The sequence below is a fragment of the Gambusia affinis genome, linkage group LG08 (assembly GCF_019740435.1).
Source record: "Gambusia affinis linkage group LG08, SWU_Gaff_1.0, whole genome shotgun sequence".
NCBI lineage: Eukaryota > Metazoa > Chordata > Actinopteri > Cyprinodontiformes > Poeciliidae > Gambusia > Gambusia affinis.
The window spans coordinates 7355803-7382740 of NC_057875.1; the positions used below are offsets into that span (position 1 = coordinate 7355803).

The 26938-nt window shown below is 36.8% G+C and overlaps 3 protein-coding genes across 4 annotated transcripts; 2 read left to right on the top strand and 1 right to left on the bottom strand.

Annotated features, from left to right (window-relative positions):
- The first annotated feature begins 2946 nt into the window (after positions 1–2946).
- ppp1r32 (protein phosphatase 1, regulatory subunit 32) lies at positions 2947–7469 on the top strand. The gene is made up of 13 exons (XM_044124509.1): positions 2947–3066; positions 3206–3265; positions 3656–3757; positions 3851–3974; positions 4600–4762; positions 4842–4884; positions 4963–5060; positions 6244–6309; positions 6397–6483; positions 6572–6637; positions 6727–6818; positions 7196–7300; positions 7388–7469. The coding sequence occupies exons 2-13, from the start codon at positions 3223–3225 to the stop codon at positions 7404–7406; spliced, it is 1008 nt and encodes a 335-aa protein (XP_043980444.1). The 5' UTR covers positions 2947–3066; positions 3206–3222; the 3' UTR covers positions 7407–7469.
- Positions 7470–9793: 2324 nt separating this feature from the next.
- On the bottom strand, positions 9794–11905 carry LOC122835435 (leucine-rich repeat-containing protein 10B). The gene is made up of 3 exons (XM_044124511.1): positions 11827–11905; positions 11517–11680; positions 9794–11430 (listed from the first exon to the last, which is right to left on the bottom strand). Exon 3 carries the CDS (start codon positions 11194–11196, stop codon positions 9970–9972), a length of 1227 nt encoding a protein of 408 aa, XP_043980446.1. The 5' UTR covers positions 11197–11430; positions 11517–11680; positions 11827–11905; the 3' UTR covers positions 9794–9969.
- Positions 11906–17676: 5771 nt separating this feature from the next.
- fads2 (fatty acid desaturase 2) lies at positions 17677–25075 on the top strand. 2 transcript variants are annotated; one of them, XM_044125240.1, is made up of 13 exons: positions 17677–17841; positions 18110–18384; positions 21519–21629; positions 21806–22003; positions 22084–22185; positions 22251–22376; positions 22462–22522; positions 22602–22678; positions 22844–22941; positions 23196–23292; positions 24123–24202; positions 24318–24443; positions 24633–25075. In XM_044125240.1, exons 2-13 carry the CDS (start codon positions 18175–18177, stop codon positions 24682–24684), a joined length of 1338 nt encoding a protein of 445 aa, XP_043981175.1. In that variant the 5' UTR covers positions 17677–17841; positions 18110–18174; the 3' UTR covers positions 24685–25075. The 2 variants fall into 2 exon arrangements, with proteins under 2 accessions (XP_043981175.1, XP_043981176.1); XM_044125241.1 differs by lacking the exon at positions 21519–21629 and having other exon boundaries at positions 17681–17841.
- The last annotated feature ends 1863 nt before the right edge of the window (positions 25076–26938 follow it).

Genomic DNA, 26938 nt, shown 5'->3' on the forward strand with positions numbered 1-26938 from the left:
AGTTAGAAAGGAGGCTGCCAGGAGATAAGCCTTGCAGAAGTGAAGCAGTGAAGCAGAGGGAGCACCTCCGAGACCCCGGCAACACAAAGACAGGTCTGAGTGCCTGAGCTGGCTCTTCATGTCCTTAAACATTAATTCCATGCTTTTTTTTATGGCAGACAAAGGGAGCAGGTTATTGAACTGACAGGGAAACCTTGGAGAGCCACCTCCCTGAGCAGCAGACTATCATCAGCAGCAGGAGAAACAGGTGAGCCCCTGCAGACAGGGTCTGAACCTCAACAGACGGCTGCGGGCGAACCGAGTGCATCATCACGACGGGAGACCCTTGCTTGCATCACCTGTGTCTATTTTTAGAACAACTGCATGATCCCCCCCTTTTTGTCTTTGCACCTTTTCCTCAAGTGCAAGCTGCACCAACATGCAAAAGCACAGTCTGTTTATCTTGAATGTTTTGATCAAAAGCTTGCATGCAACTGAGTGTTTTGCTGGAGCAGTCACATTACGTGTGAATTATGCAGATGAAGAACAAACACCGGCTGCTGCGTTCTCAGGATGAACAATCAAAGGAAAGCTAAGAGTCTCTGGATCCTTATTCAAATCCAGGACAGCAGGTGTTTTATCCGTTCCCCCACTCTGACTGTCAGATTGAAGTTGCTCAAACAAGTCAACTCATCTGTTGTAATCTTGAACTGGAATGAAAATAGGCATCCGGTCTAACCCTGCTGTGTGGATCCCCCATTGAATTTATAATTATAGATACCAATAACATGCACATTGTATTTAGAAGAAAAGAAGCAGGAAATGAGATGTCAGTTTCAATGATGCAGGCGTTTCCCTGTAGTTATTTTTTGGAGGAGCTAATAAACAGTTCCAAGTTTGACATGACAGGATGTCAAGCAAGAAAGACTGCGGAACAGAAAATGCAAGCAACAGCTTGGTAAAGACGGGCTCTATCCATGCACTGCTGGCGTTCAGCAGATGGAGGGAAGGAAAAGAAAGCGAGAAGTTATGCAGCAGAGAGGTGGGAAAAAAAAGCTATGAGTCCGAGGAAATTAGACGGCATGAAAAGAAATGGGAGGTGAGAATTAAAGAAATAGTGTAGAAATAGTGTAATGCTGCAGTTTTGAGCCCAATTTGATGAAAGGTGTCTGAAATAGCATTGTGGTTGAAGAGACACACAAGCATATAGGATTTGCATATAATTTACAAAAAAGTCAATTTTTCTAATTAAAAGAATCATCTTTCTATGTTGCTTTTTCTGAAGTCCAAGAGTCAGTTTTGAATTAAAAAGCTGACATGAATGTATGTTTTTTAAAAAGTGCGTATGCTTTTCAGACATTTTCTGCTGCTATAAGCAGTGAATTATCACACCCTGTCCTGGATGGACATTTTTTTTATCAAGATGTCATGCAAATTTCAAACCATCCATCATTTTTATGTAACCTTGGACTAAATCAGAGCCATGGTGGCGTCACAATGCCATCCAGTGGACGCATGGAGAATCAGTCCAGACCGGTTCTGTACAAAAGCTATTCTGGTTCCTGCTGCTCTTTGTCTGGCCTGTTTTAGTTCATCCTTTCTGCAACACACATTATTCAAAGAAATGAATAGAGCTGAGCAGAAGGTTATGGAGTTCTGCAAAAATGTGTTAATCTCAATTTAAACCAGATCTTTTAAAGAATATTCTCCTACGCTTGAAGACCAGATATATGCATAGATTTTCCACAGACATCAGGTTCTTAGTACGCTTGTAGTAAGAAAAAAAAACCCAACAACTTACAAGTAACTTTTCAGCAGGTTGCTTGTTTCAAATACATAATTCTTTAGTACTGGTTTTACAAAAATGATTAATTCCACTGGCAGATTATTTCACTTAGAACAAGACATTTTTCCCACCTTATAAGTGAAATAATCTACCAGTAGAACTTGGACTTTTTCATCCTCTTGTGAAAAAGATTTTGATCTCAGTGGATTTTTAATTGATTAAATAAAGGTTTATTGAAATAAAAATCAATATTAAGAAATTATTTACTTAAAACAAGCTCCTACATCTTGCAGAAAAATGATATGAGTCAGTTTTATCATATTTTACATATGGAAAGACATTTGAACTAGAAACTAGACTAAACTTTTGAAAGATTTTGTGTTTTTGCTTTGTATTCAGAAATTGATGTGTGTGTTGATGGCTTCAAACAAAATAAAACCAATTAGATTTTACCATATGAATGATTTCCTCAGCATTGATATTTTTTATTGAGAAAAAAACCAATGCTGGCTTTGAGTGGCTTTATGTGATAAAGAAATAACTTAAATGACAAAGTAAAAGTGCTGAAGAGTGAAATAAATATCATTCATCTATCACTTTGGTCTTGAAAAGTAAGTCGAATAAAAAAGAATAAAGAAAGATTCAATTGCTGGGATATTGTTTCAAATAAAAAAACAGACCTGGAAATATGCTTGCCTGAAAATGAACAGGTGAAGTCATTTCAGTCTTAATCAACAAGACCCTTTTTTGCATCATGTCGCATGATAAAGGCATAAATTTCAAGTAAAGTACAATGTAAGTCATTTTGTCTGCTCGCTTCTTTTAAAAGGCACCCGCATAATTTCACCTTTGATATTTACAGATTTCAATAATTACATGTGCCTTTTCTTCTTTTTTCACTCTCTAATGGCGCCTATTTTCCTTTCTGAAACCTTCCAAGAAGCCTTTGATGGTTCTGTGTAACAGCGAGCTGTCTGCAGTGTTTTGTATTATTACAGTACAAATTGCAGAAAAGGAGCTGAACTGAACAAATTGCAGGAAGGAAGAAAGAGACTCTTAACAATGCCTCCTTGTGGAATAACATTACGCTCACACCTGAAATTATTTCTATGCACTTCAGTTGTAATGTTATGCCCATGTGTTGAATCTCCTAGCAACAGAAATGTGTTTACCTACAAACCGGCTCAGGACAGAGAGACGAGCAAACAACATAGTGTTTAGGCACAGGTGTGTCCTGGGTCAAGCTTTTTTCACACTCATCTCTATTTTACTTTTAACTCTTTAAATTCAGAGGAAATAAGGTGAGATTGCTTTTACTACCCTATTGGTGACTTAAGTTGGCTTTGTAAATAGGAGATTTCTGTCCTTTCTTACAAACTGTTTTTTTTCCCAGTTGATTGTGAAGTCTAAAAAATGCACTCCTTGCTACATTTATTTCAGATTGCTGCAGTGTCAACATGCCTGAAGGATTTTTTCCAACCGTCACTGTTCATGGCGAAGGTTTCATTTACAGCACACTGCAAAAACACAAACAATCTTACCAAATACGTTTTGTATAACTTCTAGTGCAAATATCTTAGTCCACTTAAAATATGACAAAACTAACTTTAAAGTTAGATACAGGACCTGGTTTTAATTCAGTAATTCTTGAATATTGATTAAAAAAAAAGTGCTAGTTATACTGACAGATTATTTCACTCATAAAAATAATGTCTTGTTCATGTGAAAAAATCTAGTACATTTTTACAATATTCAAGAATTTACTTAAAACAAACTCATATCTTGCAGAAAAGTTACTCTTAAGTTACTCTTGTTGTATTTTATGTGGGCTAAGATATTTGCACTAGAAACTAGATAAAAAATACTTGGTAAGATCATATGTTTTTGCAGTGCATCAACAAATGTTTGGTCAGCCGAAGATTGTCGTACCACCCGTTGAAAGAACTGAACAGTGGGGATTACTGAACAAAGCCAGTCTCGCACCACCTAAAGGTCAGCTGATGATGAAAAAGTCAGAGTAAAAAACTCAAATCGATCTGTTTTAGATTTATTTTTGGATTATGACAGACACATTGTTGGTTGCAGTTTCAGGCAGGATGTGTTTCAATTCCTGCCTTGGAGCCCCCGTTGCATCCGGCTACGTATCGAACCAAAGACCCGTTCTCTCTTACCAGCCCAGTTTGGACCTTGTTGACAACCCTCACTTTGGGTAAGTGTCAGGGCAGGTAAGAACTGTCCGCCACCGCGTCAGCTTTCACTGTCCAGTGTCATCACTGTCCACTGGGAAACACTCAGGCAGAGATGTGAGTCAGGCATGGGGGGAAGCAAGTTATTTCTCATGCTTGCTCTGACCAAGTGACACAATAGTTCTGCTCTGACATTTTCTTTGAAAAACTTATCCAAAATAGAAAACCAATACCAATTCAAATCAATTTTTATTTAAAAAATAATTTATTGTTTCACTGTGTATTTATTCGTTTCATGGCTCTGTTTGCACACTGTGATGTGTATGATTGTATTTGGTAAAGTCAAATACCAATTTTGATGTATGTCTATGGATATTTTTGAAGCACTAAGCACTGTGCTTTGAATGTCATACAATTTCATCGCTAGTGTTTTAGCTCTTCTCAGTCTTACAGAAACTATTTTTCTATCCTTGGCTTGTGAAACAATTTACTGAAATGCTGGGCCATGACACCATGGTAAGCTAGATCATTAGACAAAGTCCAGTAAATTTGTTGTTTCATTCTACGTTTCCCAAAATGTTTTTTTAAACAGCCATTTCTTCTGATGTGTTTCCTGAGACGCAGTTGTGTTTTTTTTTCTGTCTTCAGAGTGTGGTTAGCCGACAATTTCGTAACTCAAACTATGCGGAACTACCAGCCTCCCACCTACTCTGATGGCTCCACGGCCTTGCCAAGCCTCCTTAACAAACCCCTGGCCAGCGGATTCCATCAAGTGAGCACTGTTTGCCACACGGAGCCCGTTATGGATAAGGTACTAGAGGTTTTCCTTTACATTATCCTTACAATTCAACAGCATAGGCATGAGCTGTCTATCTTCTGCCCTTCTTTAGACAGAGTACCAAAGAGTGTTTGTGCCCCGTCGCTTACCACCAGGTAAAAACTTAGGTTGTGGCTGCAGACAGATGATAAGATGAGACATGACAGAGACACTAGCAGATTTCCTTCCTACAGTTTCTCGCCACATGAATATGGGTCCAAAATTGGAGACTGGATGCACTGAAGGAGAAGACCTACAGTTCATCACCTTTCGGGACAAAAAACATGCCACTGTGAGTATTGCTTAATAGTAAGCAACCATATTAACAGGATGAAAGTATTCATGTTCTCAAAATATTTAATTGGGATTTTATGTGTTAAAATTTATCCATTATCCATTTGATGATTTTTTTTAAAAATCATTCAGCTTTGATGACTTTTAAATCTTCAAAGCGGAATGATTCCACTCAGACTGTTTGATGATTTTAAAATCATCAAAGCTATGGGGATTTAAAAAGCTATGCTTTGAGGTAGAAAGTCACCCATAGCTTTGAGGTATAAGAGAAGGGATCTTGCATGATGCATGCGTTTACAAATAAAAAAGTGAAATGTATGGCACTCATTTCAAGCCTCTGGATTAATACTTTGTGGAATCACCTTTTGCTGCAGATACATTCTCTAATAGACTCTAACAAGCCTCTGAGGCCTAGAATAGAGAATAAATCACACCCAGGTGGACTATATCAATTTGATGTTTTAATGTGAAGGTGACTGAATTAATATACATGTCACACTTTTCATATTTCTATTTGTAAAGCATTTAGAAAATAACATGTCATTTTTATTTCTACTTCACAGTTTAAACTAGGTCTGTTACGTAAAATCTCCCCAAAGTACATTTCAAATTATGAATATAACGCAAACAAATTATATGTACAGTACAGACCAAAAGTTTGTTATTATATATATATTATTATATATTTGTTACTCTTTGAAAATAAAATTATCCTGAAATTTATATGTATCTTATCGTATAGAATAAAAAATCCTTCATTGTTCACAAATGGGGAAATTTCTTAACTTATATTCATTGGTTCACAACCAGATGTTTTCTTGTTTTTTTCCTCAGCTGAAGTCTAATGTCACCTTCTGTCACTCCTGTCTGTTCTCCTTCTGGTGCTTTCAGAGCTTAGAGAGTAGACAGATGTAAAAGTTATTTATACATGTCTGAGCCACAATATTTTCCACTAGCTGCAATATTTTGGGGGAAAACAGCTAAAGAAAAATGTTGTTGCACAAGATTCATATGTGGCTTTCTACGAGCAACATCACAGAAAAAATACAGTTTGAAAATGGTATTCGGTCATTCCTCAAGATGATTGCATGATTTGGTTGTATATGTAATCTTATAATTGTGAATGTGACTTTGTCTATTTGTGAAGTGTTTCCCTTTCAAAATGTGGCTAATTTGTCCAGGAGGTTCCGCGTCTGACCAGCAAAACAGTGATGATGAACGACTATCGGTCTCCAACTTTTATGCAGGTTGAGCCACATTCACTTCAACTCCCTTTATGCTGAACAAACAAACACAAATATGTTTTGATATGAAACATTTAATTTTTTTTTCAGGGAAATGAACGCTTGCCAGGTGTATGCAGCTGTTCCTGCAGAGAAACAGGGTACACACGTGGTGCCAACCCCCTCTTAGTCGACCCAGTCAGTCCCTATATTCTCTAACTTGTGTTCCTCTTAAACTGTTGTTATTGTACCGATTTTTTATATGTACTGTTTTATAATATTCTAGCGCCTTCATCTGCCATCACTGGAATTGAAGTGTCGTATACCAGTTGTGAAGGCTACTGGAAACAGGGTCAGACTTTTACTTTTTTTTCTCCAATTAATGGATCATCGCTTTTTGATTACACTTTTTGTCTTTACTTTTATTCCTTTCTCATTTAGGAGCCCTCAGGATTTTGCTTAAATATGCCAAATGAAATTTTCTCTAAGGGACCCTTGGATCCGTCACACTTCACTACACATTACAATAACAAGTAAGCGTTTTTTTTGTTTGTTTGTTTGTTTTTAATATATACTTTTGGTTGGAGTTTATAATATTTTTAGGTGCTAAAAAAATTTAAGCCAGACATGAAATCTTTTGTTGACAAACTTTGAATTAGCAATAAATCACTTGTCCATCATTATTCATCATTCAAATCATTTATTTGAAAAGGTACAGATTTTCCTTGTTTGATGTTTCTCCTGTACTAAGTGATCTATGGAAATTTAGATTTTTTTTTTTTTTTTCATGGAATTTTTAAAAGGATGGTTTTCTTGTTTCTTGTTCATTTGTGGTGTCTTGCTGTCCTAATTTATTTGTGTTGTGCATAAGAGAAATTTTTAACATGACAAGAATTACATTACTTTACAGCTTCTGTTATGGCCGTCCGAAGGACAGGAACACTTTTAATATTTCATCAATTGTCAACACAAGCCACACAAAGAACAATGGCTACAACAAACGGAACACAGACAGGTAAGGTATCATCACGTTTTTGCCTGGATAATATAACATTGTGCTCATTTTTATGATTCACGCGTCCTGTTTTTTTTTATTCCACAGGTTCATATTGAAGAATTAGATGTTTTCACTATTTTCAAGTAATCTGCATCTCAAAAATAAAAATTATCATTCAAGCAAATCATTTGGTCTTTATGTTTTGTTTGTAGAAGAATACAAACTCCAGATGTACATGGAGAAGATGCAAAACTGCATTTTGTTTTGGTTTACTTATAGAACCCATCAGCTGTGGGACTGAAGGCGTTGATGTACCTATATTAAAAGCACCTTGTTGTTACTGACCAGAGAGAATGAGAAGACTGTAAACTAAGGTGAAAAATGATTCCACTCAGACTGAAGCAGACTCTGATTTGCATGAACCTCTGCAAACTATCAAGCTGTTGTACCACCCACAGCTGCATGCAAAAAAAACAACCAACAAATCTAGACGAAAAACATAACAGTCTCCAAGTATGACAAACTGTGTATATTACAAATTTATACCACTGCACTACTGCATCTTCTGTGCTGACGTCAGAATATTTGACTTTTCACATTTTGCAATTCTGCAATTACATAGTGCAAATGCTGTTTTTTTCAGGATTTGTATGTGATAAGTCAGACATTATCACTACATAATTCTAATGTTGAAAGTGATTTCACTATTTTTTTCTACAGAGCTGAAATTTAAAGTTGAAGGGGACATTAAAGAATATAAATACAGGAACAAATTGGAAGAAAGTTGCAAACACTTCCTGAGTGGGTGGAGGCTCACCTTGTAGGGGGAAAACAGCCCTAAATATAAAACCGTAGTTATAATAAGTTTAGACAAAAGCATTTTAACATGTTACTTATTTTGTGCCAACACCTAGATTAAAATAGTGGGAAAAAAAAATTGCTCTCCATTAGTGTGATTTTAAACCAATTTTTAAAGACAAACTGGCAAAAAGGCCAATCTCTAGACGAACAAAGCTGACAGAGACTAACACCCAAAGACAGTGATACCAGCAGTAGCATAGCTGATACCACTGTTTCCTTGCAGCAATAATGTCCAGGGGTCTTCCTTTATGATGTGTACATGTTCTTCCTGTGCATGTGTGGTTTTTGGCTTCTTCTATTTGTTGAGAATGCACAACTGTAAGTTTAATTGGTTTCTCCAAATTGCTCATGAGAGCAATTTGGAGAAACCAATTAAACACAGAGACATCCTGTGTGTCTCTGTGTTGTAATTGCTCCTAGGAACCTGCAGGGACAAGAAGGCATAGACAATGGATGGAAACATGGCTCTACAAATTATTGACCAATACAAATGCACACCACACTTCTGTTCACTTCACAGTTATCCACTACTTGGTGCATTCAGTCCATCAGTTGATCTGAGTGACCAAAGTATGAAGTAAAATACATAGATTTTTTGTTGTTGTGCAACAAAATGTGAAAAAAATTAAAGGTTAAGATTGCTTCAGCAGTTGCACCTGTCTAAGAAGAACATCAAATCTGTCATGACACTGAAAAAGCTCTAACCAGTCAGAAAGGAGGCCACAAACATCTGAAGAAATTGTAGTAGGATGTCAGCAACAGATCCTTTGGGTCCTGTGGGTTGAGGTTGGGTTACTTCCCACAGATGCCATCAGATTCCTAGTAGGGGAATTCTGAAGACCATTAATAGTATTTTGCAGCTCATTTCTCACATTCCTGTGTCTTATCTATTAATACCACTTATGTTATTAGACACAGCGATAGAAACTATTGGTTCATGAAAATTTAAAAGGAGCAGTGTGTATGTTCTGCATTGTCCCAATGCAAATGCAATGAGATACTGTCACATGAGTATACGCATTAATATTCTAACACCAGATCAATATTTCACTCTTTTAATGAGATACAAAGAAAAAGATCTGTGCAGACACAAAGGACTGGATTACGCATGAGCCCCTCATGAATAATGTTCTCAGAGATGAGAGGAGTACAAGGGCCTGGCCTGTATAACGTCAAGAAAATGAGTAATGTCATCATCTGTGACAAAAAGAAGTGCACGGTATTCATGACCCAGCTGAATTTTTGCCCAGCAGGGTCCTTGAGGTTTGTTGGGGCACTTATAATATTCTGCTTCATCATTTTCCGTGTCCGCTTCATGTTTGAAGCCTCTTTAAGAACTTACCTTTTATGGTCAGGCACCCCAGCTATTCATCCCTCCAATGCTCTTTCTTGGCACTGACACTCGTGTCGTAAATATTTTTTAAATCTTTGACCAACACACTCATTTAAATGCAGAGACAGTCGTGCCTTAAAGAAGTAGTGCTGACAAGCACATAACACAGGTACTGACTGTGACGAGCAGAAACGACTCTTGAGTAAACACTGCGTCTTCTGTGACAAAGGACTGGCAGCGGCTCCATTCAGCTGAATATTTAATAGCAAAGAACCAAAATAAGTTACAGCGACCTGATAATGTGCAGTTGAGAGAGATGACACTGGTGTTGTTGCTTTAAAGAAATATAATATCAAGACAATTAATTTTCACAGTTAATTACAGATCATTAATTAGCAGCACATCTGAGAATAAGTCATATTCACGTATCTGCTGTACTATCCAACATCTGTTTCCACCTGAAACCAAATCATCTTGGAGTTAGAGGGGCTTTTCACGCTCCCTCATCTTGTCTTCTTGTGTCTTCCAGCTCCTCCCCATCCTCATATTCATAGTCTATTGGAACGTTTTCATACTCCAACCCCTCTCCTTCATACTCAAGCCCTTCTCCCTCACATATCATCTCTTCTGTCTCATATTCAACCAATTCTTCATCATATTCAAGCTCAGCACCATCATACTCTGTCAGTGGCACTTCTCCGCAGTCCTCCTGCTCCTCATCTTTAACCAATGTTTCTTCTTCTCTAACATCGGAGTCTTCGATGTTCACAGCAGCTTCATCTGTTGCCGGTTTTGAGTTGCTGTTCTTTAGGATCCCATGGATCACTGGTTCCTCTCCAGCCTGAGCCAGCTCCTCAGCCAGCTCCTCGGCCTCTTTCTCAGCAGCCTTGCGACGTCTCTCCTTCCTGGCCTCACGGATTTCCATGAACTCAGCAGCCCCTTCCCCAACCAGAAATACATCCTCGCCTACTTTAGGAGGTTCCTTGATGGGATTGTGGTCATAGGAAAATAGGTGAAGGGTCTGGAGACGCTTCAGACTGGGAAGCTCTGTTATTTTGTTTTTATCCAAGTCTAGGATCTCCAGGGACTTCATGCGCAGCAGGACTTTGGGGAAGGTTTCAAAGCGGTTTCCATACAGCCACAATCCCTTTAGTGATTCCATGCGACAAAAGTCTTGAGGCAGCGCTTTCAGCCGGTTGTCCCCCATCTGAAGGGACTTGAGGTTTGGCAGGTCGTAAAGCTCCTGTGGAAATCTTTGGAAGAAGTTGCTCTCCAGCCAGAAGCACCTTAGATTCTTCAGGTTGGTGAACTCAGGCGGAAGGATCATGAGTCGGTTGCTGCCCAGGTACAGATGGGTGAGGCTGGTGAGCTCGCACACAGCCAGTGGAACGTCTTCCAACTTGTTGAAGTCAAGGGCGAGCGTCCGCAGACCCTGCAGCTGGGAGAAGTTGTCAGGCACCTTGCGAAGTCTGTTCCCGCAAACATACAGCTTTTCCAGGTGCATCAGCTCACACACACGCGAGGGTAATCGCTTGAATTTGCGGTAGCTCAGGTCTAACACAGGATCACCGCTCTCCAACAGCTCCTCCACTCCCAGTGGAAGCTCTTCTTCTTCCTCCTCAACTACTTCCTTCTCCTTTTCAGTGTCCTCTTCCTCCTCACCATCTTTTGCCCCCTCTTCTTCTTCTTCCCCCTCGTCCTTCCTGGAAGAGTTGCCCATGCTGTGCAAAGCAGACCCTGACACTGATGTGAGTCAGGGCAGAGTCATTGGATATGGCAGTGTCTGTGACAAGTGAACTCTCAGTTTGGAAGCTACTGTTGTTTTGTATATGAAACCACAGGCTGCAGCCAGCATCATGGTTCAGGCCAGTTAACACTTCTGCAGCCATGCAACAGCAGTTCCCAAATGCCCCTGTCTCCACTGGTTTATTATAAAATTATGACGTGGTATAATCTGGCAAACAGAATGAAAAAAATAATTAAAGGATGAGGTAGAGATAATAGTGAAAGTTTAACTTTATCTTTAGTTTTTTCTCTTACCATTGTCTCTAACATCCTCGGGACTTTGAAGAGAAAAGTGTCCGGCACTTCAGGTCATGTGATCAAGAAAAGAAAGATTCCCCCCCGAAGTCGTTCTTTTGCGCCTCTTAACTTGCCTGCAGATGTCTGTGGATAAATCCAGAGTTGGTGCGCCGCTCAGTGACCTGGCCGGCGGGAAAGAAAATAAGTCACATAAAGGTCCGTGTAAGAGTTAATGCAGCTGCTCCCTATTACAGGCCGGGTCTCACCGCGGGAACTATAATCCGTGCTGGGGAAGAAATTGCATGTTGGAAAATTACAGCGCACTTACTGAGTGACTGACGGACTGTTCCTGATGTTGGCTGCTTCTCTCCATTACTGTGAAGGCTTGCATTCTGCTGAAGCCTGCCTCTGTAACCCGAACAGGGGGTATTCACATCACATGGTCAGTTTGTGCGTGTGTAAGAGGAGCGTGAGTAAGTTACTTCGAGTCAAGTTTTGAAAAAAAAAATTTGAAGCTTTTTTAAAAAGTTATTATTATTATTATTATTATTATTATTATTATTATTATTATTATTATTATTATTATTATTATTATTATTATTATTGTTTGTTGTTGTTGCTGTTGTATTTATCTGGTTGCATTTACTTTTTTTTTTTTTACTTTAAAATGAGATTATATTTTTATCCAAATCCTTATTTTGGAAGTCTCCTTGCCATCATCTTCAGCTCCCTCCATAGAATTTAAATTCGGACTCTTGCTGGGCCACTCAAACATTTTTGTTTGTCTTCCTGTATGAAGACACATGTTGGTAAAATTACTTTTTAAATAAAAATTTGCAGTGGGTTTTTTTCACAACTTTTCCATTTGTTGTTATTCAAAGGGTGCCTTTACAGAAGGTTTGAGAACTGCTGATAATTTAATCTGAAATGTCAATTGTAGCTGAATTTCTGCCTTCAAAGGAGTGCTTCATCCATTAAAGACATCATACCAGCTGGAACATTTCATATTAGCAGTTAAGTAAAACCCAAAAATTTCCAAATGTACCAAAGTAAATTGAGACTTTTAAGTCAATCTTCTGCTGATTCTATCAACTATTTAACAGTGAGCTTTCCTGGGTGACATTCTTTTTTTTATTGCGATGGAATGAAAAGCCTAAAGAAAGCTGATGGGGTCAGATTTTTTGGGCTTCTGTCAGCCTGATGACTCGTAGCAGAAGAAGCGGACAAACAGGGCCATGGGTCAGCTTGCTGCTTGAGGATAATTCTGTCTGATATGCTGAGGACCAAAAGAGCTGATTTGCACATTTTGATGTTGCATTCAAGTGACCCTGAAACGACACGATGGACTGGAAGCAGTAGATAGGCAAGCAGACAGACAAAGACCTTGGGTGGAGAAAGGACACAGCTGCCGAGGTTAATGTGTTTTGGAAGCACTGCGTGGCCTATGCAGGCAGTACAGGAAACATATGGAAAGAAGACAGCAAGCACAAAATGATATTTGTTTTATGAGGGGCAAAATCATGAAAATGAATAAAATCGTAGGCCTACATACTGCATTTAGATTTTTTTCACATATTAAATAGATGATGAAAGAAGCAGAAAAGGTCTGCAATATGAGCCCTAGCTACTGTGCAGCCTTGGGTTAAATGAAGAGAAGAGTTGTGAGATTTAAAGAAAAAAAAAAAACTCTGACACTTGCTGGTAGCTGAAGGAACTGCAGCAGGCATACAAATAGCATTCACAACATTTTCAACACTTATTGGCACCTGTAGTGAAGATGTGAAAAAAGCCTTGAAATAAATTAATTTATTGCTGCACTAAAGCAAATTCTGAATGCTTAAAATAAGTAAATTCAGCACTTTGGGCAACCCTTCTTTTTAAATGTGCTTTACAAATAAAGTGGATTTGGAATTGGATGAGAAAATAGCTAATATAATTAATAACTTTCATTTGAGTATTTTTGGTAGTGAAGAAACACCCCACATTAAGAAAAAAAAAGCTTTTTTCACAAAATTCCACAGTTAATGACACTAATGATAAAACTTTTTACAACCTGCTTCCATCAGTAAGACAGCTTTTTGTCTTCCTGGGTGACAGTATTTCAAGGTTTGATTATACAGAGATAGTAATTTTTGAAAAACAATCTCTAAATCATGTCCTTTCTATGCACTCTTCATAGGCTTTAGGCGTGGGGACTGAGGTGGCCATGCAAAATATTAATAATGTCAAACTATCACTGTGTTGACATCATGTGACACATGTTTTTGCTTCATTATCTCCCACTAATGAGTCATTCTTAGTTTACTCCCAGAAGTCACCAAAATTTCAGCTTGCAGTGTCCAGGTATTTCACTGAGTTTGTGGTAATATAAACTCTAAGGTTCCCAGGCCTTTAGAAGTCTTCTGCATGCTCCTCCTTTATTTCACAAAGAGCTACCTGCAGTGTTTCCTACTGAATAACTAAATCTTAGACTCATCTGACCAAAGCATAAATGGTTTGTGTTTGTGATAGCAGTGATCTTCTTCTTCTTCTTCTTCTGTTGCGTTTTATGGCAGTTTACACACTTTGTGCATTACCGCCATCAACTGGACGGAGATGTAACTTCAGAAATTAATTTTTACTGTACATCTTTAAACAACAACAACAAAAACTAAACTTAATTATATTCCTACACACATACACACACACACACACATACAGTACAGACCAAAGGCTTGGACACACCTTCTCATTGAATTCAATTAGAAAGTATGCCCAAACTTTTGGTCTGTACTGTATACTAAATCCTCTCAGCTAATTTTGTATCTTTTAAGTATTTAATAAGTGCTTGAATTATATCATGTGATTGATGCTTCCCTAATAAATTAGTCGTAGTTACTGAACTCCCCATTACCCTTTCCAGTTCTTTCCTCTCTTTTATACATTTCCTACAATAAATCAACACATGTTCTACTCCTTCTGTTTCCCCTCAATAATGGATGTTTCCCTATTAATTTTAAACCAGCGGTTTACCAGATACCAGCGGTTTATAACCCAATGCGGCTAATATATGTACGTTTCCATTTTTTTATTTATTTTTTTTTTTACTTTGTGGGTGTGGCTTATAGTGTGGTGCTCTCTATAGTCCGGAAAATTCGGTAGATGGTATCTAGTGGTCATTATGGTACGGAGCCCCCTAGGGGACATGGGGATTTTTTTTTCTTTTGCGTTACCTCGCAAAACTTTTGCGTTCCCTCGCAATACTTTTGCGTTACCTCGCAAAACTTTTGCGTTCCCTCGCAATACTTTTGCGTTACCTCGCAAAAACTTTTGCGTTACCTCGCAAAAACTTTTGCGTTACCTCGCAAAACTGTACTGATCAGTTGTGCGGCATAATTGAATACTGTAAGACTTTCTTACGGTGGCCGCCGTACTTTCTGATTTAATATAAGGTTATGTAAGGTTTTTCCATGAATGTTAATATCTCGTTGTGAAATATCTGAAGTTTTATATCTTTCTTTAGAATACAAAGGCACCACAAACCTGTTATATAAACAGAAACCTTCCGTAAGTAGGAAAGAAATATAAATACTGTACATCCAAACTATATTTCTGAGTTATTATCGCGGCGTAATAAGTCATCTGACAGTTTTGATTGTGTCGCTGTTGTGTTGGTTAGCTAAATGGTTTAAAGAGCTGCTTTTATGTTCAGTTCCATCTCAACCTTAACAGACATAAATATGCGGTGAATGAATCGATTTTCAATCAGTTTTTTGCACCAAAGACTTCATAATAATAAACACGTTTTATTATTAAAAACACAACAAACTAATTATTATTAGGGCCGTATTGGGTTAACTCGGGGAATCTCATCTGTCCGTGTATCAATTAGCTCCAAACCACTTCTTTGTTCTGTCACATTTATCGATTTATTCCATTTTGATTATTATGCTCCAGACTTTGCAAGGACTGACCAACCCACCTCACTTTCCTCATACACACAAACCAGCAGGCCAGTAAGCTTCCCATTCATACTTGATGACGTCACTCCCACCACCTAAGTGTCAAAGTCGCGTGCATGCCAAAATGTACATTCATATGGCTCTTACAGAGCCTACGTGTATGAAGTCTTTGGTGCAAAAACTGATTGAAAATCGATTTATTTACTGCATGTCTTATGTCTTGAAAACATAAAAGCAGGTCTTTAAACCATTATAGCATGCCAGTTTATCAAGCTCAGACAGAATTTAGTATATTCATATTCACTTCATGAATTTAGTTTTGCATTCTAAAGAAAGATATAACACTTGATATGAAACTACAGTAAAAGCAACTTATGGTAAAATCGTAATAAAAAAAAGTTAGATATTACAAATGCAAGAGATTGATAAGAAAATATAGATGTTGACAAAAGAAACGGCATAAAAATCCAAGAAAACAGAAAAAATGGCATGTCCCGTATGGAAAAAGATCTTTCTTTTTAAACACAAACGTAGCTTGGAGATCATTTTTTAACTTCTCCACTATCTTATTTTCCAATATAAATACTGACCAGTGATTATAAGAAAAAAAATCAGAATGTAGCAATGTAATAGTAAAAAAGTTTGAAAAGTAAGGACACAGTAATTTCATTTTTAACATTTTACTGAATAAATACACTCAAATTAAAACATTTTTTTTTTTTTTTTACCATTAGTTTATACTATTAAAATAAAAGCTTCACTGTTTATACAGATCATTCGCAAAGTCTAAGCAAAGTTGCTGGATGTTTTACCTTTCTGCTCTACAGTTTAAGCTGTCTACACATTAAAATAATCTATCACTTTACTAAAAAAGTGCAGTAAGGCGGTTATTATGTTTGGGTTTCAAACTGGCACCTGGAGAGTTTTGAGATCGTGTCACAGACTTTGATGTTCTTTGAGTCATTCCTGAGCAGGTTTGTGAGATCAAACACGTAGGTGTCAAAGTAACACCCACGTCAATATCAAAAGTGCTGCACTGTAAAATGGTTAGAAGCATTACTCAGTTTCTCAAAACACACTGCTCATAGGTGTTCATGGAAAAATGTTTTAGGAACTTGTATATTAAACTTACCAGATCAGGGACCAAAGGTGTGTGTGAATGTTTCTGTTTCTGAAGGGAAACCAAAGCTGGCTGTACAAAAATGGTATAAATTTGACCTGTTCAAAAACAAAGAGAAATGGCGATGAACCTAGGTACATTTCAAGCATTAAAGACTTTAAATACTGAAGTTGTCAAACATAAATAAACTCTAACCTTTCTTAACACTGGTTTTAAAGGCAGAGAGTATTTGTAATGCACTATTTGAAAACAACAAATCCTTTGTAGCCACTCTTTTATTGAAAATGAAAAGTGATGCACATTATAGAGTGCCAGTTTATCAAGCTCAGTCAGAATTTCTAGTAATATTCATCACATTCACTTCATGAATTTAGTTTTTACTGAAAATACTTAACGTGAGCTACAGCTCTAAAAGCAACTTGATGTAAAATCGTAATAAAAAACGTTAGATATTACAAATGCAAGAGATTGATAAGAAAATATAGATGTTGACAAAAGAAACGGCATAAAAATCCAAGAAAACACGAAAGAAATGGCAACGTAGTTGAAAAACGTTTTAAACAACAAACGTAGCTTTTATTTTAATCATTTTATTTTCATAAAATAACAAGAAAATCACGAACGGTGTAGCAATGTAATAGTAAAAAAAAAAGTTTAAAACAGCAAAGTAACTTTCATTTTTAACATTTTATTGACATGAAAACACAAAAGAGATAGCAATTAAATAATAAAAAAAAGTTTAAAATACTTATATATTTTTAAACACTGTATCATCGGAAAGTTGGTCTCACGATTTGAGAAACGTATATCTCCAAATTAACAGCAGTCCAGGGCATCAAGATCAGCAGGAAGGACGTGATAAACAGGCCAAGCATCTGTTTATGCTTTCTGAGAATGCCACCGCATCTCCTGTAGTCCGGGCATGGGCCAGACCCACGTCCCCCAGCTGAACTTTTTCCAGGATCACGCAGTTGACCCGGTTATGTCCAGAAGAGCAGCTCTCTGAGCCTATCGCGTATTTAGCAGCGGTTCGGTTCCTGATAACTGCGTGCCGATTGGCCAGAAAGGCTCGAATGATCCGCTCGAAGTTCGTGCACCCGGTGGGGGTGAATGAGACGATGAGCGCAGCCTATGAGGGAAGGAAGCTGGAGGAAGGATTTTATGATGCTCGCAGTTAGAAAATGAATTCGTGCTGAGCTGGAGCAAACTTATTTAAACTGGTCTGGTGATGAGACTAAAACACAGAGGGACTTAAATCATTCAGATCTGGTTAATAGCTACAGTAAGTTTTAGACATTTGTCCTATTAATGTTATTACATGATAGCTGAAAGAAATCGAAAAAACATTCATAATTGATTTGATGGAATATTTTTTTCCCGCATTTAATGTAAGCCTAGCTGGAAGAGTTGGTGTAAAAGTTCGTTTAAGGGCTCAGTCATAAATTCATAACGATTACAATTCCTTTTTGTTGTTTTAATTAACTTGTGTAAGTGTGTTGCAGCATTTGTTTTTAACAGATTTAGTCTAAGCTTCATTTTTTCCTCTCCAGTTGTGACAATCTGTGGTAAAGTGCTCCTGAGCTTCAAGTGAATCCAAGCAGCATCAGCAGGAACGATGGGAGGTGGAGGACAGCAGACTGAGCCTGCAGAGCCAGGCAGTGGGAAAGCTTCAGGTGTTTACACCTGGGAGGAGGTGCAGAAACACTGCAGCAGAAGCGACCAGTGGCTGGTGGTCAACCGAAAGGTTTACAACATCACCCGATGGGCCAAGCGGCATCCAGGAGGGTCTCGGGTCATCAGCCACTATGCTGGAGAGGATGCCACGGTAACATCTCTAAACTCTCTTAAAAAAAATTTAAAAATAAAATCTTATTGCATGTAAATAAAGCAGTTTTTTTTTTAGTTCCAACTTATCTTGAATATAATCAGATCTTTACTCACTTTTATCAATAGGTCAACAGCCTCAGCTAAAGAATAATATATGACATATTACAAGTTCATCATTCATTTTATTATAAAAAGCTAAATTTAAGAACCTTTGTGCACTTCATGTTTGTGTCACCTTTGTAGACACAGAAATGTACAAAAATAGTCATCCTCTTTCTGATATTGTGTTATGAAGAAGCTTTGGTACATTTTTTTTTACAGTGTCACTCTGAACTTTGAATTGTCGCAGCTTTGTGCTTTGGATAATTTTCACAAAGCAGGATCCAAACTCTGCCAAGTTTAATTGTCAAACAAATATCTTTACATCTTTGCATCTTTACATGCTTTGAAGAGTTTAGGGTAAAATCAACGGCTGCAAGGTTTTCTCCAAGGCTTGTGGCTGCAAAGCAAGCCCCCATCATCACCCCTCCACTACCATGCTTTACTATTTTACTTATTTCTGTATTGTTTATCATGCCTCAAAATCTCAGTTTAGAACATATTTCTCTAAAAAAAATGTTTTTTTGGAGGGGGGGTATTTCTGGAAGACTTAATTTTCTGATCAAACTTCCAAACAATCTATACTACAGTTTTCAGGATTTCCCACCCATGCAAGGCATTTCCATGCACAGCATCTAGATACTCATCTGGAACCCCAGTCGTCTTTCATGTATGAGCTAATACCTGCCCTGAGATACTGATAAGATAATGACCCAGCTGGCTGCTGCACATTGACTCATTCCTTTGAAAGCACCAGGCGTCTCTCTATTATCCCACACATGGCTTCCGCACTTTGGCTTTGTTTTCTGTTAAATAAATAATGAGACAGTGTAATATGTCATGTCTTGTTTATCTAAGGTTTGGCTGACCTCATTAAGACTTTTTAATATGTCTATATACAAAAACCTGGTCTGGCTTAATTTTTCAAAATTCACAATGCAATAATAGAAATTAATAAAAAATGTGAAAACGACAAAAGAATCTTTCTAAAATTAAAATTTAATAATAAAGTCTCCTAATATACGCATCTATAATGTTAATAGTGAATGTAACAGCCTGTTGAGGTGTTTTCATCCAGTCCCTGCACATCTTAGATACAGGTCTATCTTAATAAATTAGATCATCCTTGAAAAGCTAAATTATATCATTCATTCAGTTTAAAAATTGAAACGAATATTATATAGATTTATTACACACAATGATATGTATTTAAGCATGAAAATATCTGTAAATTTAGATGATGTGACTTACAACTAAGGAAAAGCCCCTGAAATAAAACAGTTTACCAAAAGATTAGACCAATACAAATATTTTTATTGCAAAATTGTCTTATCTTGCATACACAAAAGCACGGGGAACTGTTGACATAACAGTTGTCCAACAGACAGTATTGTGGCTTATTCTTCCCGTAAAATGTCATTGCTAAAGAAGTTGGTTTTGAGAACTTCCTGAAATCATAGTGTTCTAACGTTCAGAGGAAGTAGAAAAGTACACAAACAATACTGCAGCATAGAGAAGATTGTGAAGCAAAGCTCATTCAGAATTATAGGGTGGATTCACCAGGCATGAACTGTAACTGCACTCAATGCTACAGGAGCCACCATATCTCAGAAACTGGCTACAAATGTTGTATTTCTTGCATTAGGCCACTTCCAAACCAGAGACATGATTGGGCTAAAGAGAAAAAAGACTGGACTGTTCCCTAGCAATCCACAGAACTATTTTTAGATCAAAGTACATTTTTTATTTCACTTAGAAATCAAGGTCAAACAGTCTGTAGGAGGAGTGAAGAAACACAGAATCCAAGTTGTTTGATCTCTAATTTGAAGGTTTCAAGTCAGCTGCAGTTTGAGGTGCCATGTCATCAGCTACTGTTTTTTTTTATCAAGTTCAAGGTCAGAGCAGTCGTCTACTAGAAGATTTTACAGCACTTTGTGCTTTGTTGTGCTGACAAGCATTACTGGTTTGATGATCATGGAATCACATACCTGATTGGAGTTCAGGTCAGGAGAGTTTGCTGGCCAAACTGGATCTAAGGGATCTTATCAAGAGGAAGACCATGACGATCCAACAATGCAGATTTGTTGAGGGTGATCTTTCACGACATGCGCTTGCTTCCTCAGTGCCACAGTAGCTGCACACAGTGATCACCTCCATGCCACTCCACACCGATACAAGGAAGTAACTGATAATAATAATAGTAATATAATAACCTTTTTTCACAGGTTATTATAGTTCACTCTTAAGATGTATTTCTTAATGAATCAAGTTTGACCTTTGTCCAGTGATGTCACGTGAACATTAGTGTGAACTTTAATAGACTCATCACCCCATGGCTAATATCTCTAAATATGAGTCAGACAATGCTCTTTTTTATTGCCAGAAGGAAAACTTACTTAGATATGGATTGTCACCTAAGGAACAATAATTGTTAATAGATATTCTTATTTTCTTTTTATTAATTATAGAAAGTAAAATCAAATCTACCAAAAGCAGGTTTTCACACTCTCTTGTTCCTGGCAAAGTTACAGAAACATCAGATAAGCAATCTGTGTTCTTTTGAATATGTCTATAATTTTCTTATTTTTCCATTTTATTCATGTTCTTAATTAAATATTAATTAAATTCCTATTTGAGAGATATGTACGTGTATTGTGTCCACAGAGTTGACTAATAACCATTCAGTTTGTGTGTTTCTTGTGATGCCACAGATGCAAATACACACTAACCAGAACTCTTTTTGTGAAATCCTGCAGTCCAAATTCTTTATTCATGACTCATTTCAGATGTGTTTTGTTAATCCAATTAATAAACCTCAAGCTCTTTATCTCAAATATGAACAAATGCTGTGGCTACAAATAGCAAAACATTATAAAAAATATAGAAATGTTTCATACACCATGAATATAAACAAATAGTAGAATGTTTTTGTGCAGTCCCTTAGTATATCAGCTCATTTTGGTTGCTTTTGGAGGGGTAATTGTGTAAAAAAACAAAAAACAAAAACAAAACATGCATTTGCTTGTTCTACAGGAGGCTTTTACTGCCTTTCATCCAGATCTGAAGTTTGTGCAGAAGTTTCTGAAGCCTCTACTGCTTGGAGAGCTGGCGGTGACAGAGCCCAGCCAGGACGGGAAAAAAAACGTGAGTCTTTACATTGAAATCTGTTCTGAGTTTGCAGCATCAAAACCGTATTGTTTCTAGCTGAATAACATGTTCTTAATTTTCTTATTGCAACTGAAATTTTTGCTTTATTTCAACAGTTTCACATCTTAGTATAGCTGTAAAAAAATAAAAAATATTTCATTCTCTGCTTCCAGGCAGCAATCATAAAGGATTTTGAGTCTTTACGCACCGAGGTGGAGAAGGAAGAACTTTTTAAAGCTAAGCCTTTATTCTTCTGCCTCCATTTGGGTCACATCCTGTTGCTGGAGGCCCTGGCCTGGCTGATGGTCACGTACTGGGGGACAAGCTGGACGATGACGCTATTGTGTGCACTGATGCTGGCAACATCTCAAGTAATTTAAACTCATAAATTATTTACGTTTTTTGTTGTTTAGAAACTAAATCTCATGCTAATTTACCTTCTTCCGTGCAGTCGCAGGCTGGATGGCTGCAGCATGACTTTGGTCACCTTTCTGTCTTCAAGAAGTCAAAATGGAATCATTTGGTTCACAAGTTTGTTATTGGACACTTAAAGGTGACTGCATAGGTTTATGCCCTGTGAATAATTTCTGCATGGATGCTAACAGAGGGATTTTATAGGGAGCTTCAGCCAACTGGTGGAACCACAGACATTTCCAGCATCACGCCAAACCAAACCTCCTCAAGAAAGATCCCGATGTCAACATGTTGGCTGTCTTTGTACTGGGAAAGACTCAACCAGTGGAGGCAAGAAGCTGAAAGGAAAAATGTTTCACATGATACAAACTGTCACATAGCTGCTCACCCATCTCTGTCCTTCTCTCTTTCACAGTTTGGCATTAAAAAGATCAAACACATGCCCTACAATCACCAGCACAAATACTTCTTTCTCGGTATGCTTGTTGGGAGTCATTAAAAGCTAATTAGAAAATTATAATAGCTTTCCAGGATTAATGAATATTTCTTTTGCAGTGGGACCTCCGCTGCTCATACCGATTTATTTTCACATGCAGATAATGAACACCATGATTACTCGTCGTGACTGGGTGGTAAGATGCCAAACACAGTGTGATGCAGAATCATTACATAAGTTGGAATGGGATTTCAATTTAAGCCTATATAAAACACATTTTTAGCCACCACACAAGATGAATGACAAATTATTCTTCACAATAAGAAAGTTTTTTAGTTGATCTGAATCTTTTGTTTTACAGGACTTGGCTTGGTCCTTGTCGTACTACTTTCGCTATTTCTACTGTTATTCCCCTCTGTACGGCTTTCTTGGCTCATTTGCACTCATGATGTTTGTCAGGTAGGTATTCTGAAGAAAACTGAAAATATTTGGTGGTTGAGGTCAGTTTTTATATTTGTTTTCAGTTAACTGCAAATGAGACAACCTCTGATTTTAATTTTGTTTACTATATTTATGCTAGTTCCACAAGTGATGTTATTTCATTCTCAAAGAATCATTCTATATATATTAATTTGCTATTGTAAAATAATTTAACATTTTGGGCTTTTAACCCACATGAACACCATGTTTGCTTTCCATTGCTTGTTTTGCAGATTTTTAGAGAGTCACTGGTTTGTGTGGGTAACTCAGATGAATCACATACCAATGGAGATTGAGTATGAGATGAACCAGGACTGGCTGACCATGCAGGTGCATGCTTTATTAAAAGAAAACCATATAACTGTCATAATAAAGATTTGTATTCTGCTGATGTTGCTTGTCTGCAGAACTCAACCTCCCCAAACAATTTGGCTCCTATAACCTGCTGAGCTGCTTCAAACACAGACTAGATAATCATTTTAATCATACAAATGATGTGGCTTTGTAGTGCTAATTTACTGAAAAAAAGTAGTTTTTATTTTTTTATTTACAAGAAATTAGAATAGTTTGGATGTTTTACTAAAACTTTGGTTAATATGGCGTATGTCGTAAGTTGCCTTGGATGAAACTTTGCAGTTTTGTCTCCAGTTCTTCTGAAGCATATGTCTGTTTTTAATGCAATCTTGGCAGCAGGTAATAAACCTAATCTCACGAGATTAAGATAGGAAACTATTGATAAAGTGCAGATACTGTGGGTTAATAAATGTGCCACGAGCCTGACCAAAAGGTTTCTTGTTCTCTGCTCATTACTCCATCTATTGCACCCTGTAAGCTGAAGACACCCATCAATACATGATCATTGAGATGCAATCTGTTTACAAAGACTGTACACCCTAAACATTGACTTAGTTCAGGTTGATGTGTTTTACAGTGCTTTGTTTTAGTGTTAGCTTTAATACACTACTTAAAGCTAACACTAAGCTTTTATTAGTGGTAATTAAAGCTTAATTAAGCTTTAAGCTTTAACTACAGCTATCCTTTAAACTGGATAGCTGTAGTTTAAAGGACAGCTGCCTTTAAACTACAGTTATCCAGAAGATTTACTGAGTCAAATGATGTATCAACATATCTAGAGTCTTTTCTCATATGATCTTTTTCAGTTACAAGCCACATGTAATATTGAGCAGTCCTTGTTCAACGACTGGTTTAGTGGACACCTCAACTTTCAAATCGAACATCAGTAAGTCAAACGATTTTGTGACTGAAATGAGTGTAAGATTTTTCAAACTCATCCAGAAAAATACGGAGACTTCACAAATGAGGACTCACCTGTTATTTATTGTCTTTTTCTTCAGTCTGTTTCCCATGATGCCGCGCCACAACTACCACCTGGTGGCCCCTCGGGTCCGTGCAATGTGTGAGAAGCACGGGGTCCCTTATGAAATTAAGTCTTTGTGGCGAGGAATGGCTGATGTAGTCAGGTAATAATTCACTGGGTGAATCAGCAAAATGTGTAAAAATAAAAATGTCCTTAATAAATTGAAATATCATGAGAATAAATGCCTTCTTTTTCTTACCTCTCATTATAGAAACTGCTGCTTGTCAGATCCAAAATGTTTTGCGATTTACCAAAATTTTGTTTTGTCTCCTTGTTTTCTCTTTATTCTTAGCTCATTGAAAACTTCGGGGGAACTCTGGCTCGATGCGTATCTTCATAAGTGATGAAAAGTTTCTAAATGGACTGAGATTTTTCTCTGTATGATTTGTGTGGCTGAAAATGAAGTCATACCTCTGACATTGTTGGTGTTAAAATTAGAACTTTAGAGGGGTTTTTTGCCTTTTTTTAGTAATAGAGTTGCTACTCTTATCACGCATGAAGCATTTATTATATATATTTTTTTGATTAACCATAGTGGAATGTGAACTGGACAATACAATAAATTAATTTATTTTCTTGTTTAAAAAAATCAATGAAAAATAAAAAAAAAATTTAATACAGACAATTACAAAAGAATTTTTTCATCAAAAAACATACAATATAAAGTTTCTTCTGTCAGTCCTTCAGCTGTAACTGTATGTGATCTTTGAATAAACAATAAAATGCTGACCTGTTCATGTACCTTCTTTTTTAATTTAGCTAAACCATGCATCCTTTTTCTTAAGGATAGTTTCGTTGATAGGTGTGCTAGAAATCTGTTTTGTTGCACTTGTAATGGCTACTTTTACAGAAAAGCATAAAATCATCTCTGAACTGCATTAAAATACTTTCACATGTGCAAAACTGCATCTGCATCGGAAAGTTAAGAGGTTAAATTACAGTTAGAAGTGGTTTGCTTTTTCCATTTCAATAAGAAACAAAACAATTGCAGTCAGCCTGAATTTACTTCTGTTAAAACAGAAGTTATTGTAGAAGTTACTACAAATTACATCTGTAAATAAATCCTCTTTAAAGAATTTTTTTATATTTGAGTATAAAACTTTATTTTATTTTTATTTTTATTTTTTATAATACAATTGCTCAGTAATTGGTAATAAAGTATATTTTACTGCTTGGTAAAGTTTCAGAAAAGTAAATGGTGGGAGAATTATTTAAAAACACACAAAAACAACACTGACCACACTGCTTGCACTCAAAAACCTTGCACATTTTTATAAAGCTAACATGTTTAAACAACATCTATAAACATAACATTGACAAATGTATTTGAAATATGTGGACCAGTTGTTGAAGTCTTGTGTTCTATATCAGGTGACCATGGTGACCATGGCATGACTGATTGTGCACCAGCCTTATCTTTATTCCTTCAGGAAAGTTTTGCAAAGGATAAAGGTGTACATGAGTACAGTACATGATCTTACTGCATGATAAACTTGCGACCTATTAAAGAACGTTCTTAAGGTCCAGTATGACATGGCAGGGTGAGGTAATATTGCGACTCAGTAAATTTGTTTTGGACTTTGTGAAGCTTGCCAACTCGATCTGAGATGGTGCAAAACATCCTCAAAGCATAACTAATGCAAGTGTTTGATGAACATAAATTCACATTTTCAGCCATCAAATTGTAGAACATAGAGTAAGGTGGACAGAAGATAATATATGGTATGTTTTTATCACCATCTATGCCGAGTCAATACTTTGCAGAACCAAACTTTTCCTGAAATGGTAGCATCATTTCCAGGGGGTTTCTTAAGCCTACCATGAACAGAGTTTTAGAAATCTATTTCTATTCTGTCAATTTTGTTTCCCTTTTTCAAACCCATTTCTGTTGTAAAGTTGCTCAAGTAAAAATGTGAATGTAAATTTTCAAAACTTGTGACAAATTCCAAATAGAATTTTTCATTCCAAGGAGGCATTTTTGCTCTTTGTCTCAAAGAATAAAATTATACTAAGAACATGATCCAGTTTTCAAGAGAACCTAACATATAAATTCCTTGTGATTGTTGAATTAAATAATAAATAATGTCTATTTAACAGATTTGGTGCAAATAAAATTGTCCTACTTTTGCAAGAAGATCAAAGGACAATTTTATTTAAATGGAAAGCTCTGTATATATGGAAAGTGAAGAAATAAGTTTACAAGTTAATGACAAAACAAAATACCTAAAGAAAATATTTTTTTCTATCTACAGCATCATTCTATTATTTCATGCAATGTAAAAGATGCATGAACCAACTGAAATAAAAATAAAATGACTATTGCTTGTTATTTATTTTTCCTTAATGTTTAATTATTTAATATTTATGTCTGTAGAGTAACTTTTCATGCAGGTCATTATGTTCCCTTACAATTACCTACAAGTTTCTAGCTTTCCAGTTCAAGACTCAACAGCCCTTTGTTTTGACTCTCATTCTTATTATCACTAAAAAAATTTAAACAAGTTTTAGACATTTTTCTATCAGCCACATGATCTTTGATTCCACGTGTTAAATTAATAATAAGGAGTCCAACAAAACAAGAGGTTGAAATGCTGCATA

Coding starts and splice junctions, on each gene's coding strand:
- ppp1r32 (XM_044124509.1), top strand. CDS start 3,223: ATGCCTGAAGGATTTTTTCCAACCGTCACTGTTCATGGCGAAG. Junction 3,266..3,655: donor CGTCACTGTTCATGGCGAAG/GTTTCATTTACA, acceptor ATGTTTTTGCAG/TGCATCAACAAATGTTTGGT. Junction 6,638..6,726: donor TGAAGGCTACTGGAAACAGG/GTCAGACTTTTA, acceptor TTTCTCATTTAG/GAGCCCTCAGGATTTTGCTT.
- LOC122835435 (XM_044124511.1), bottom strand. CDS start 11,196: ATGGGCAACTCTTCCAGGAAGGACGAGGGGGAAGAAGAAGAAGAGGGG.
- fads2 (XM_044125240.1), top strand. CDS start 18,175: ATGGGAGGTGGAGGACAGCAGACTGAGCCTGCAGAGCCAGGCAGTGGG. Junction 23,293..24,122: donor AGGACTGGCTGACCATGCAG/GTGCATGCTTTA, acceptor GATCTTTTTCAG/TTACAAGCCACATGTAATAT. Junction 24,444..24,632: donor GGAATGGCTGATGTAGTCAG/GTAATAATTCAC, acceptor CTTTATTCTTAG/CTCATTGAAAACTTCGGGGG.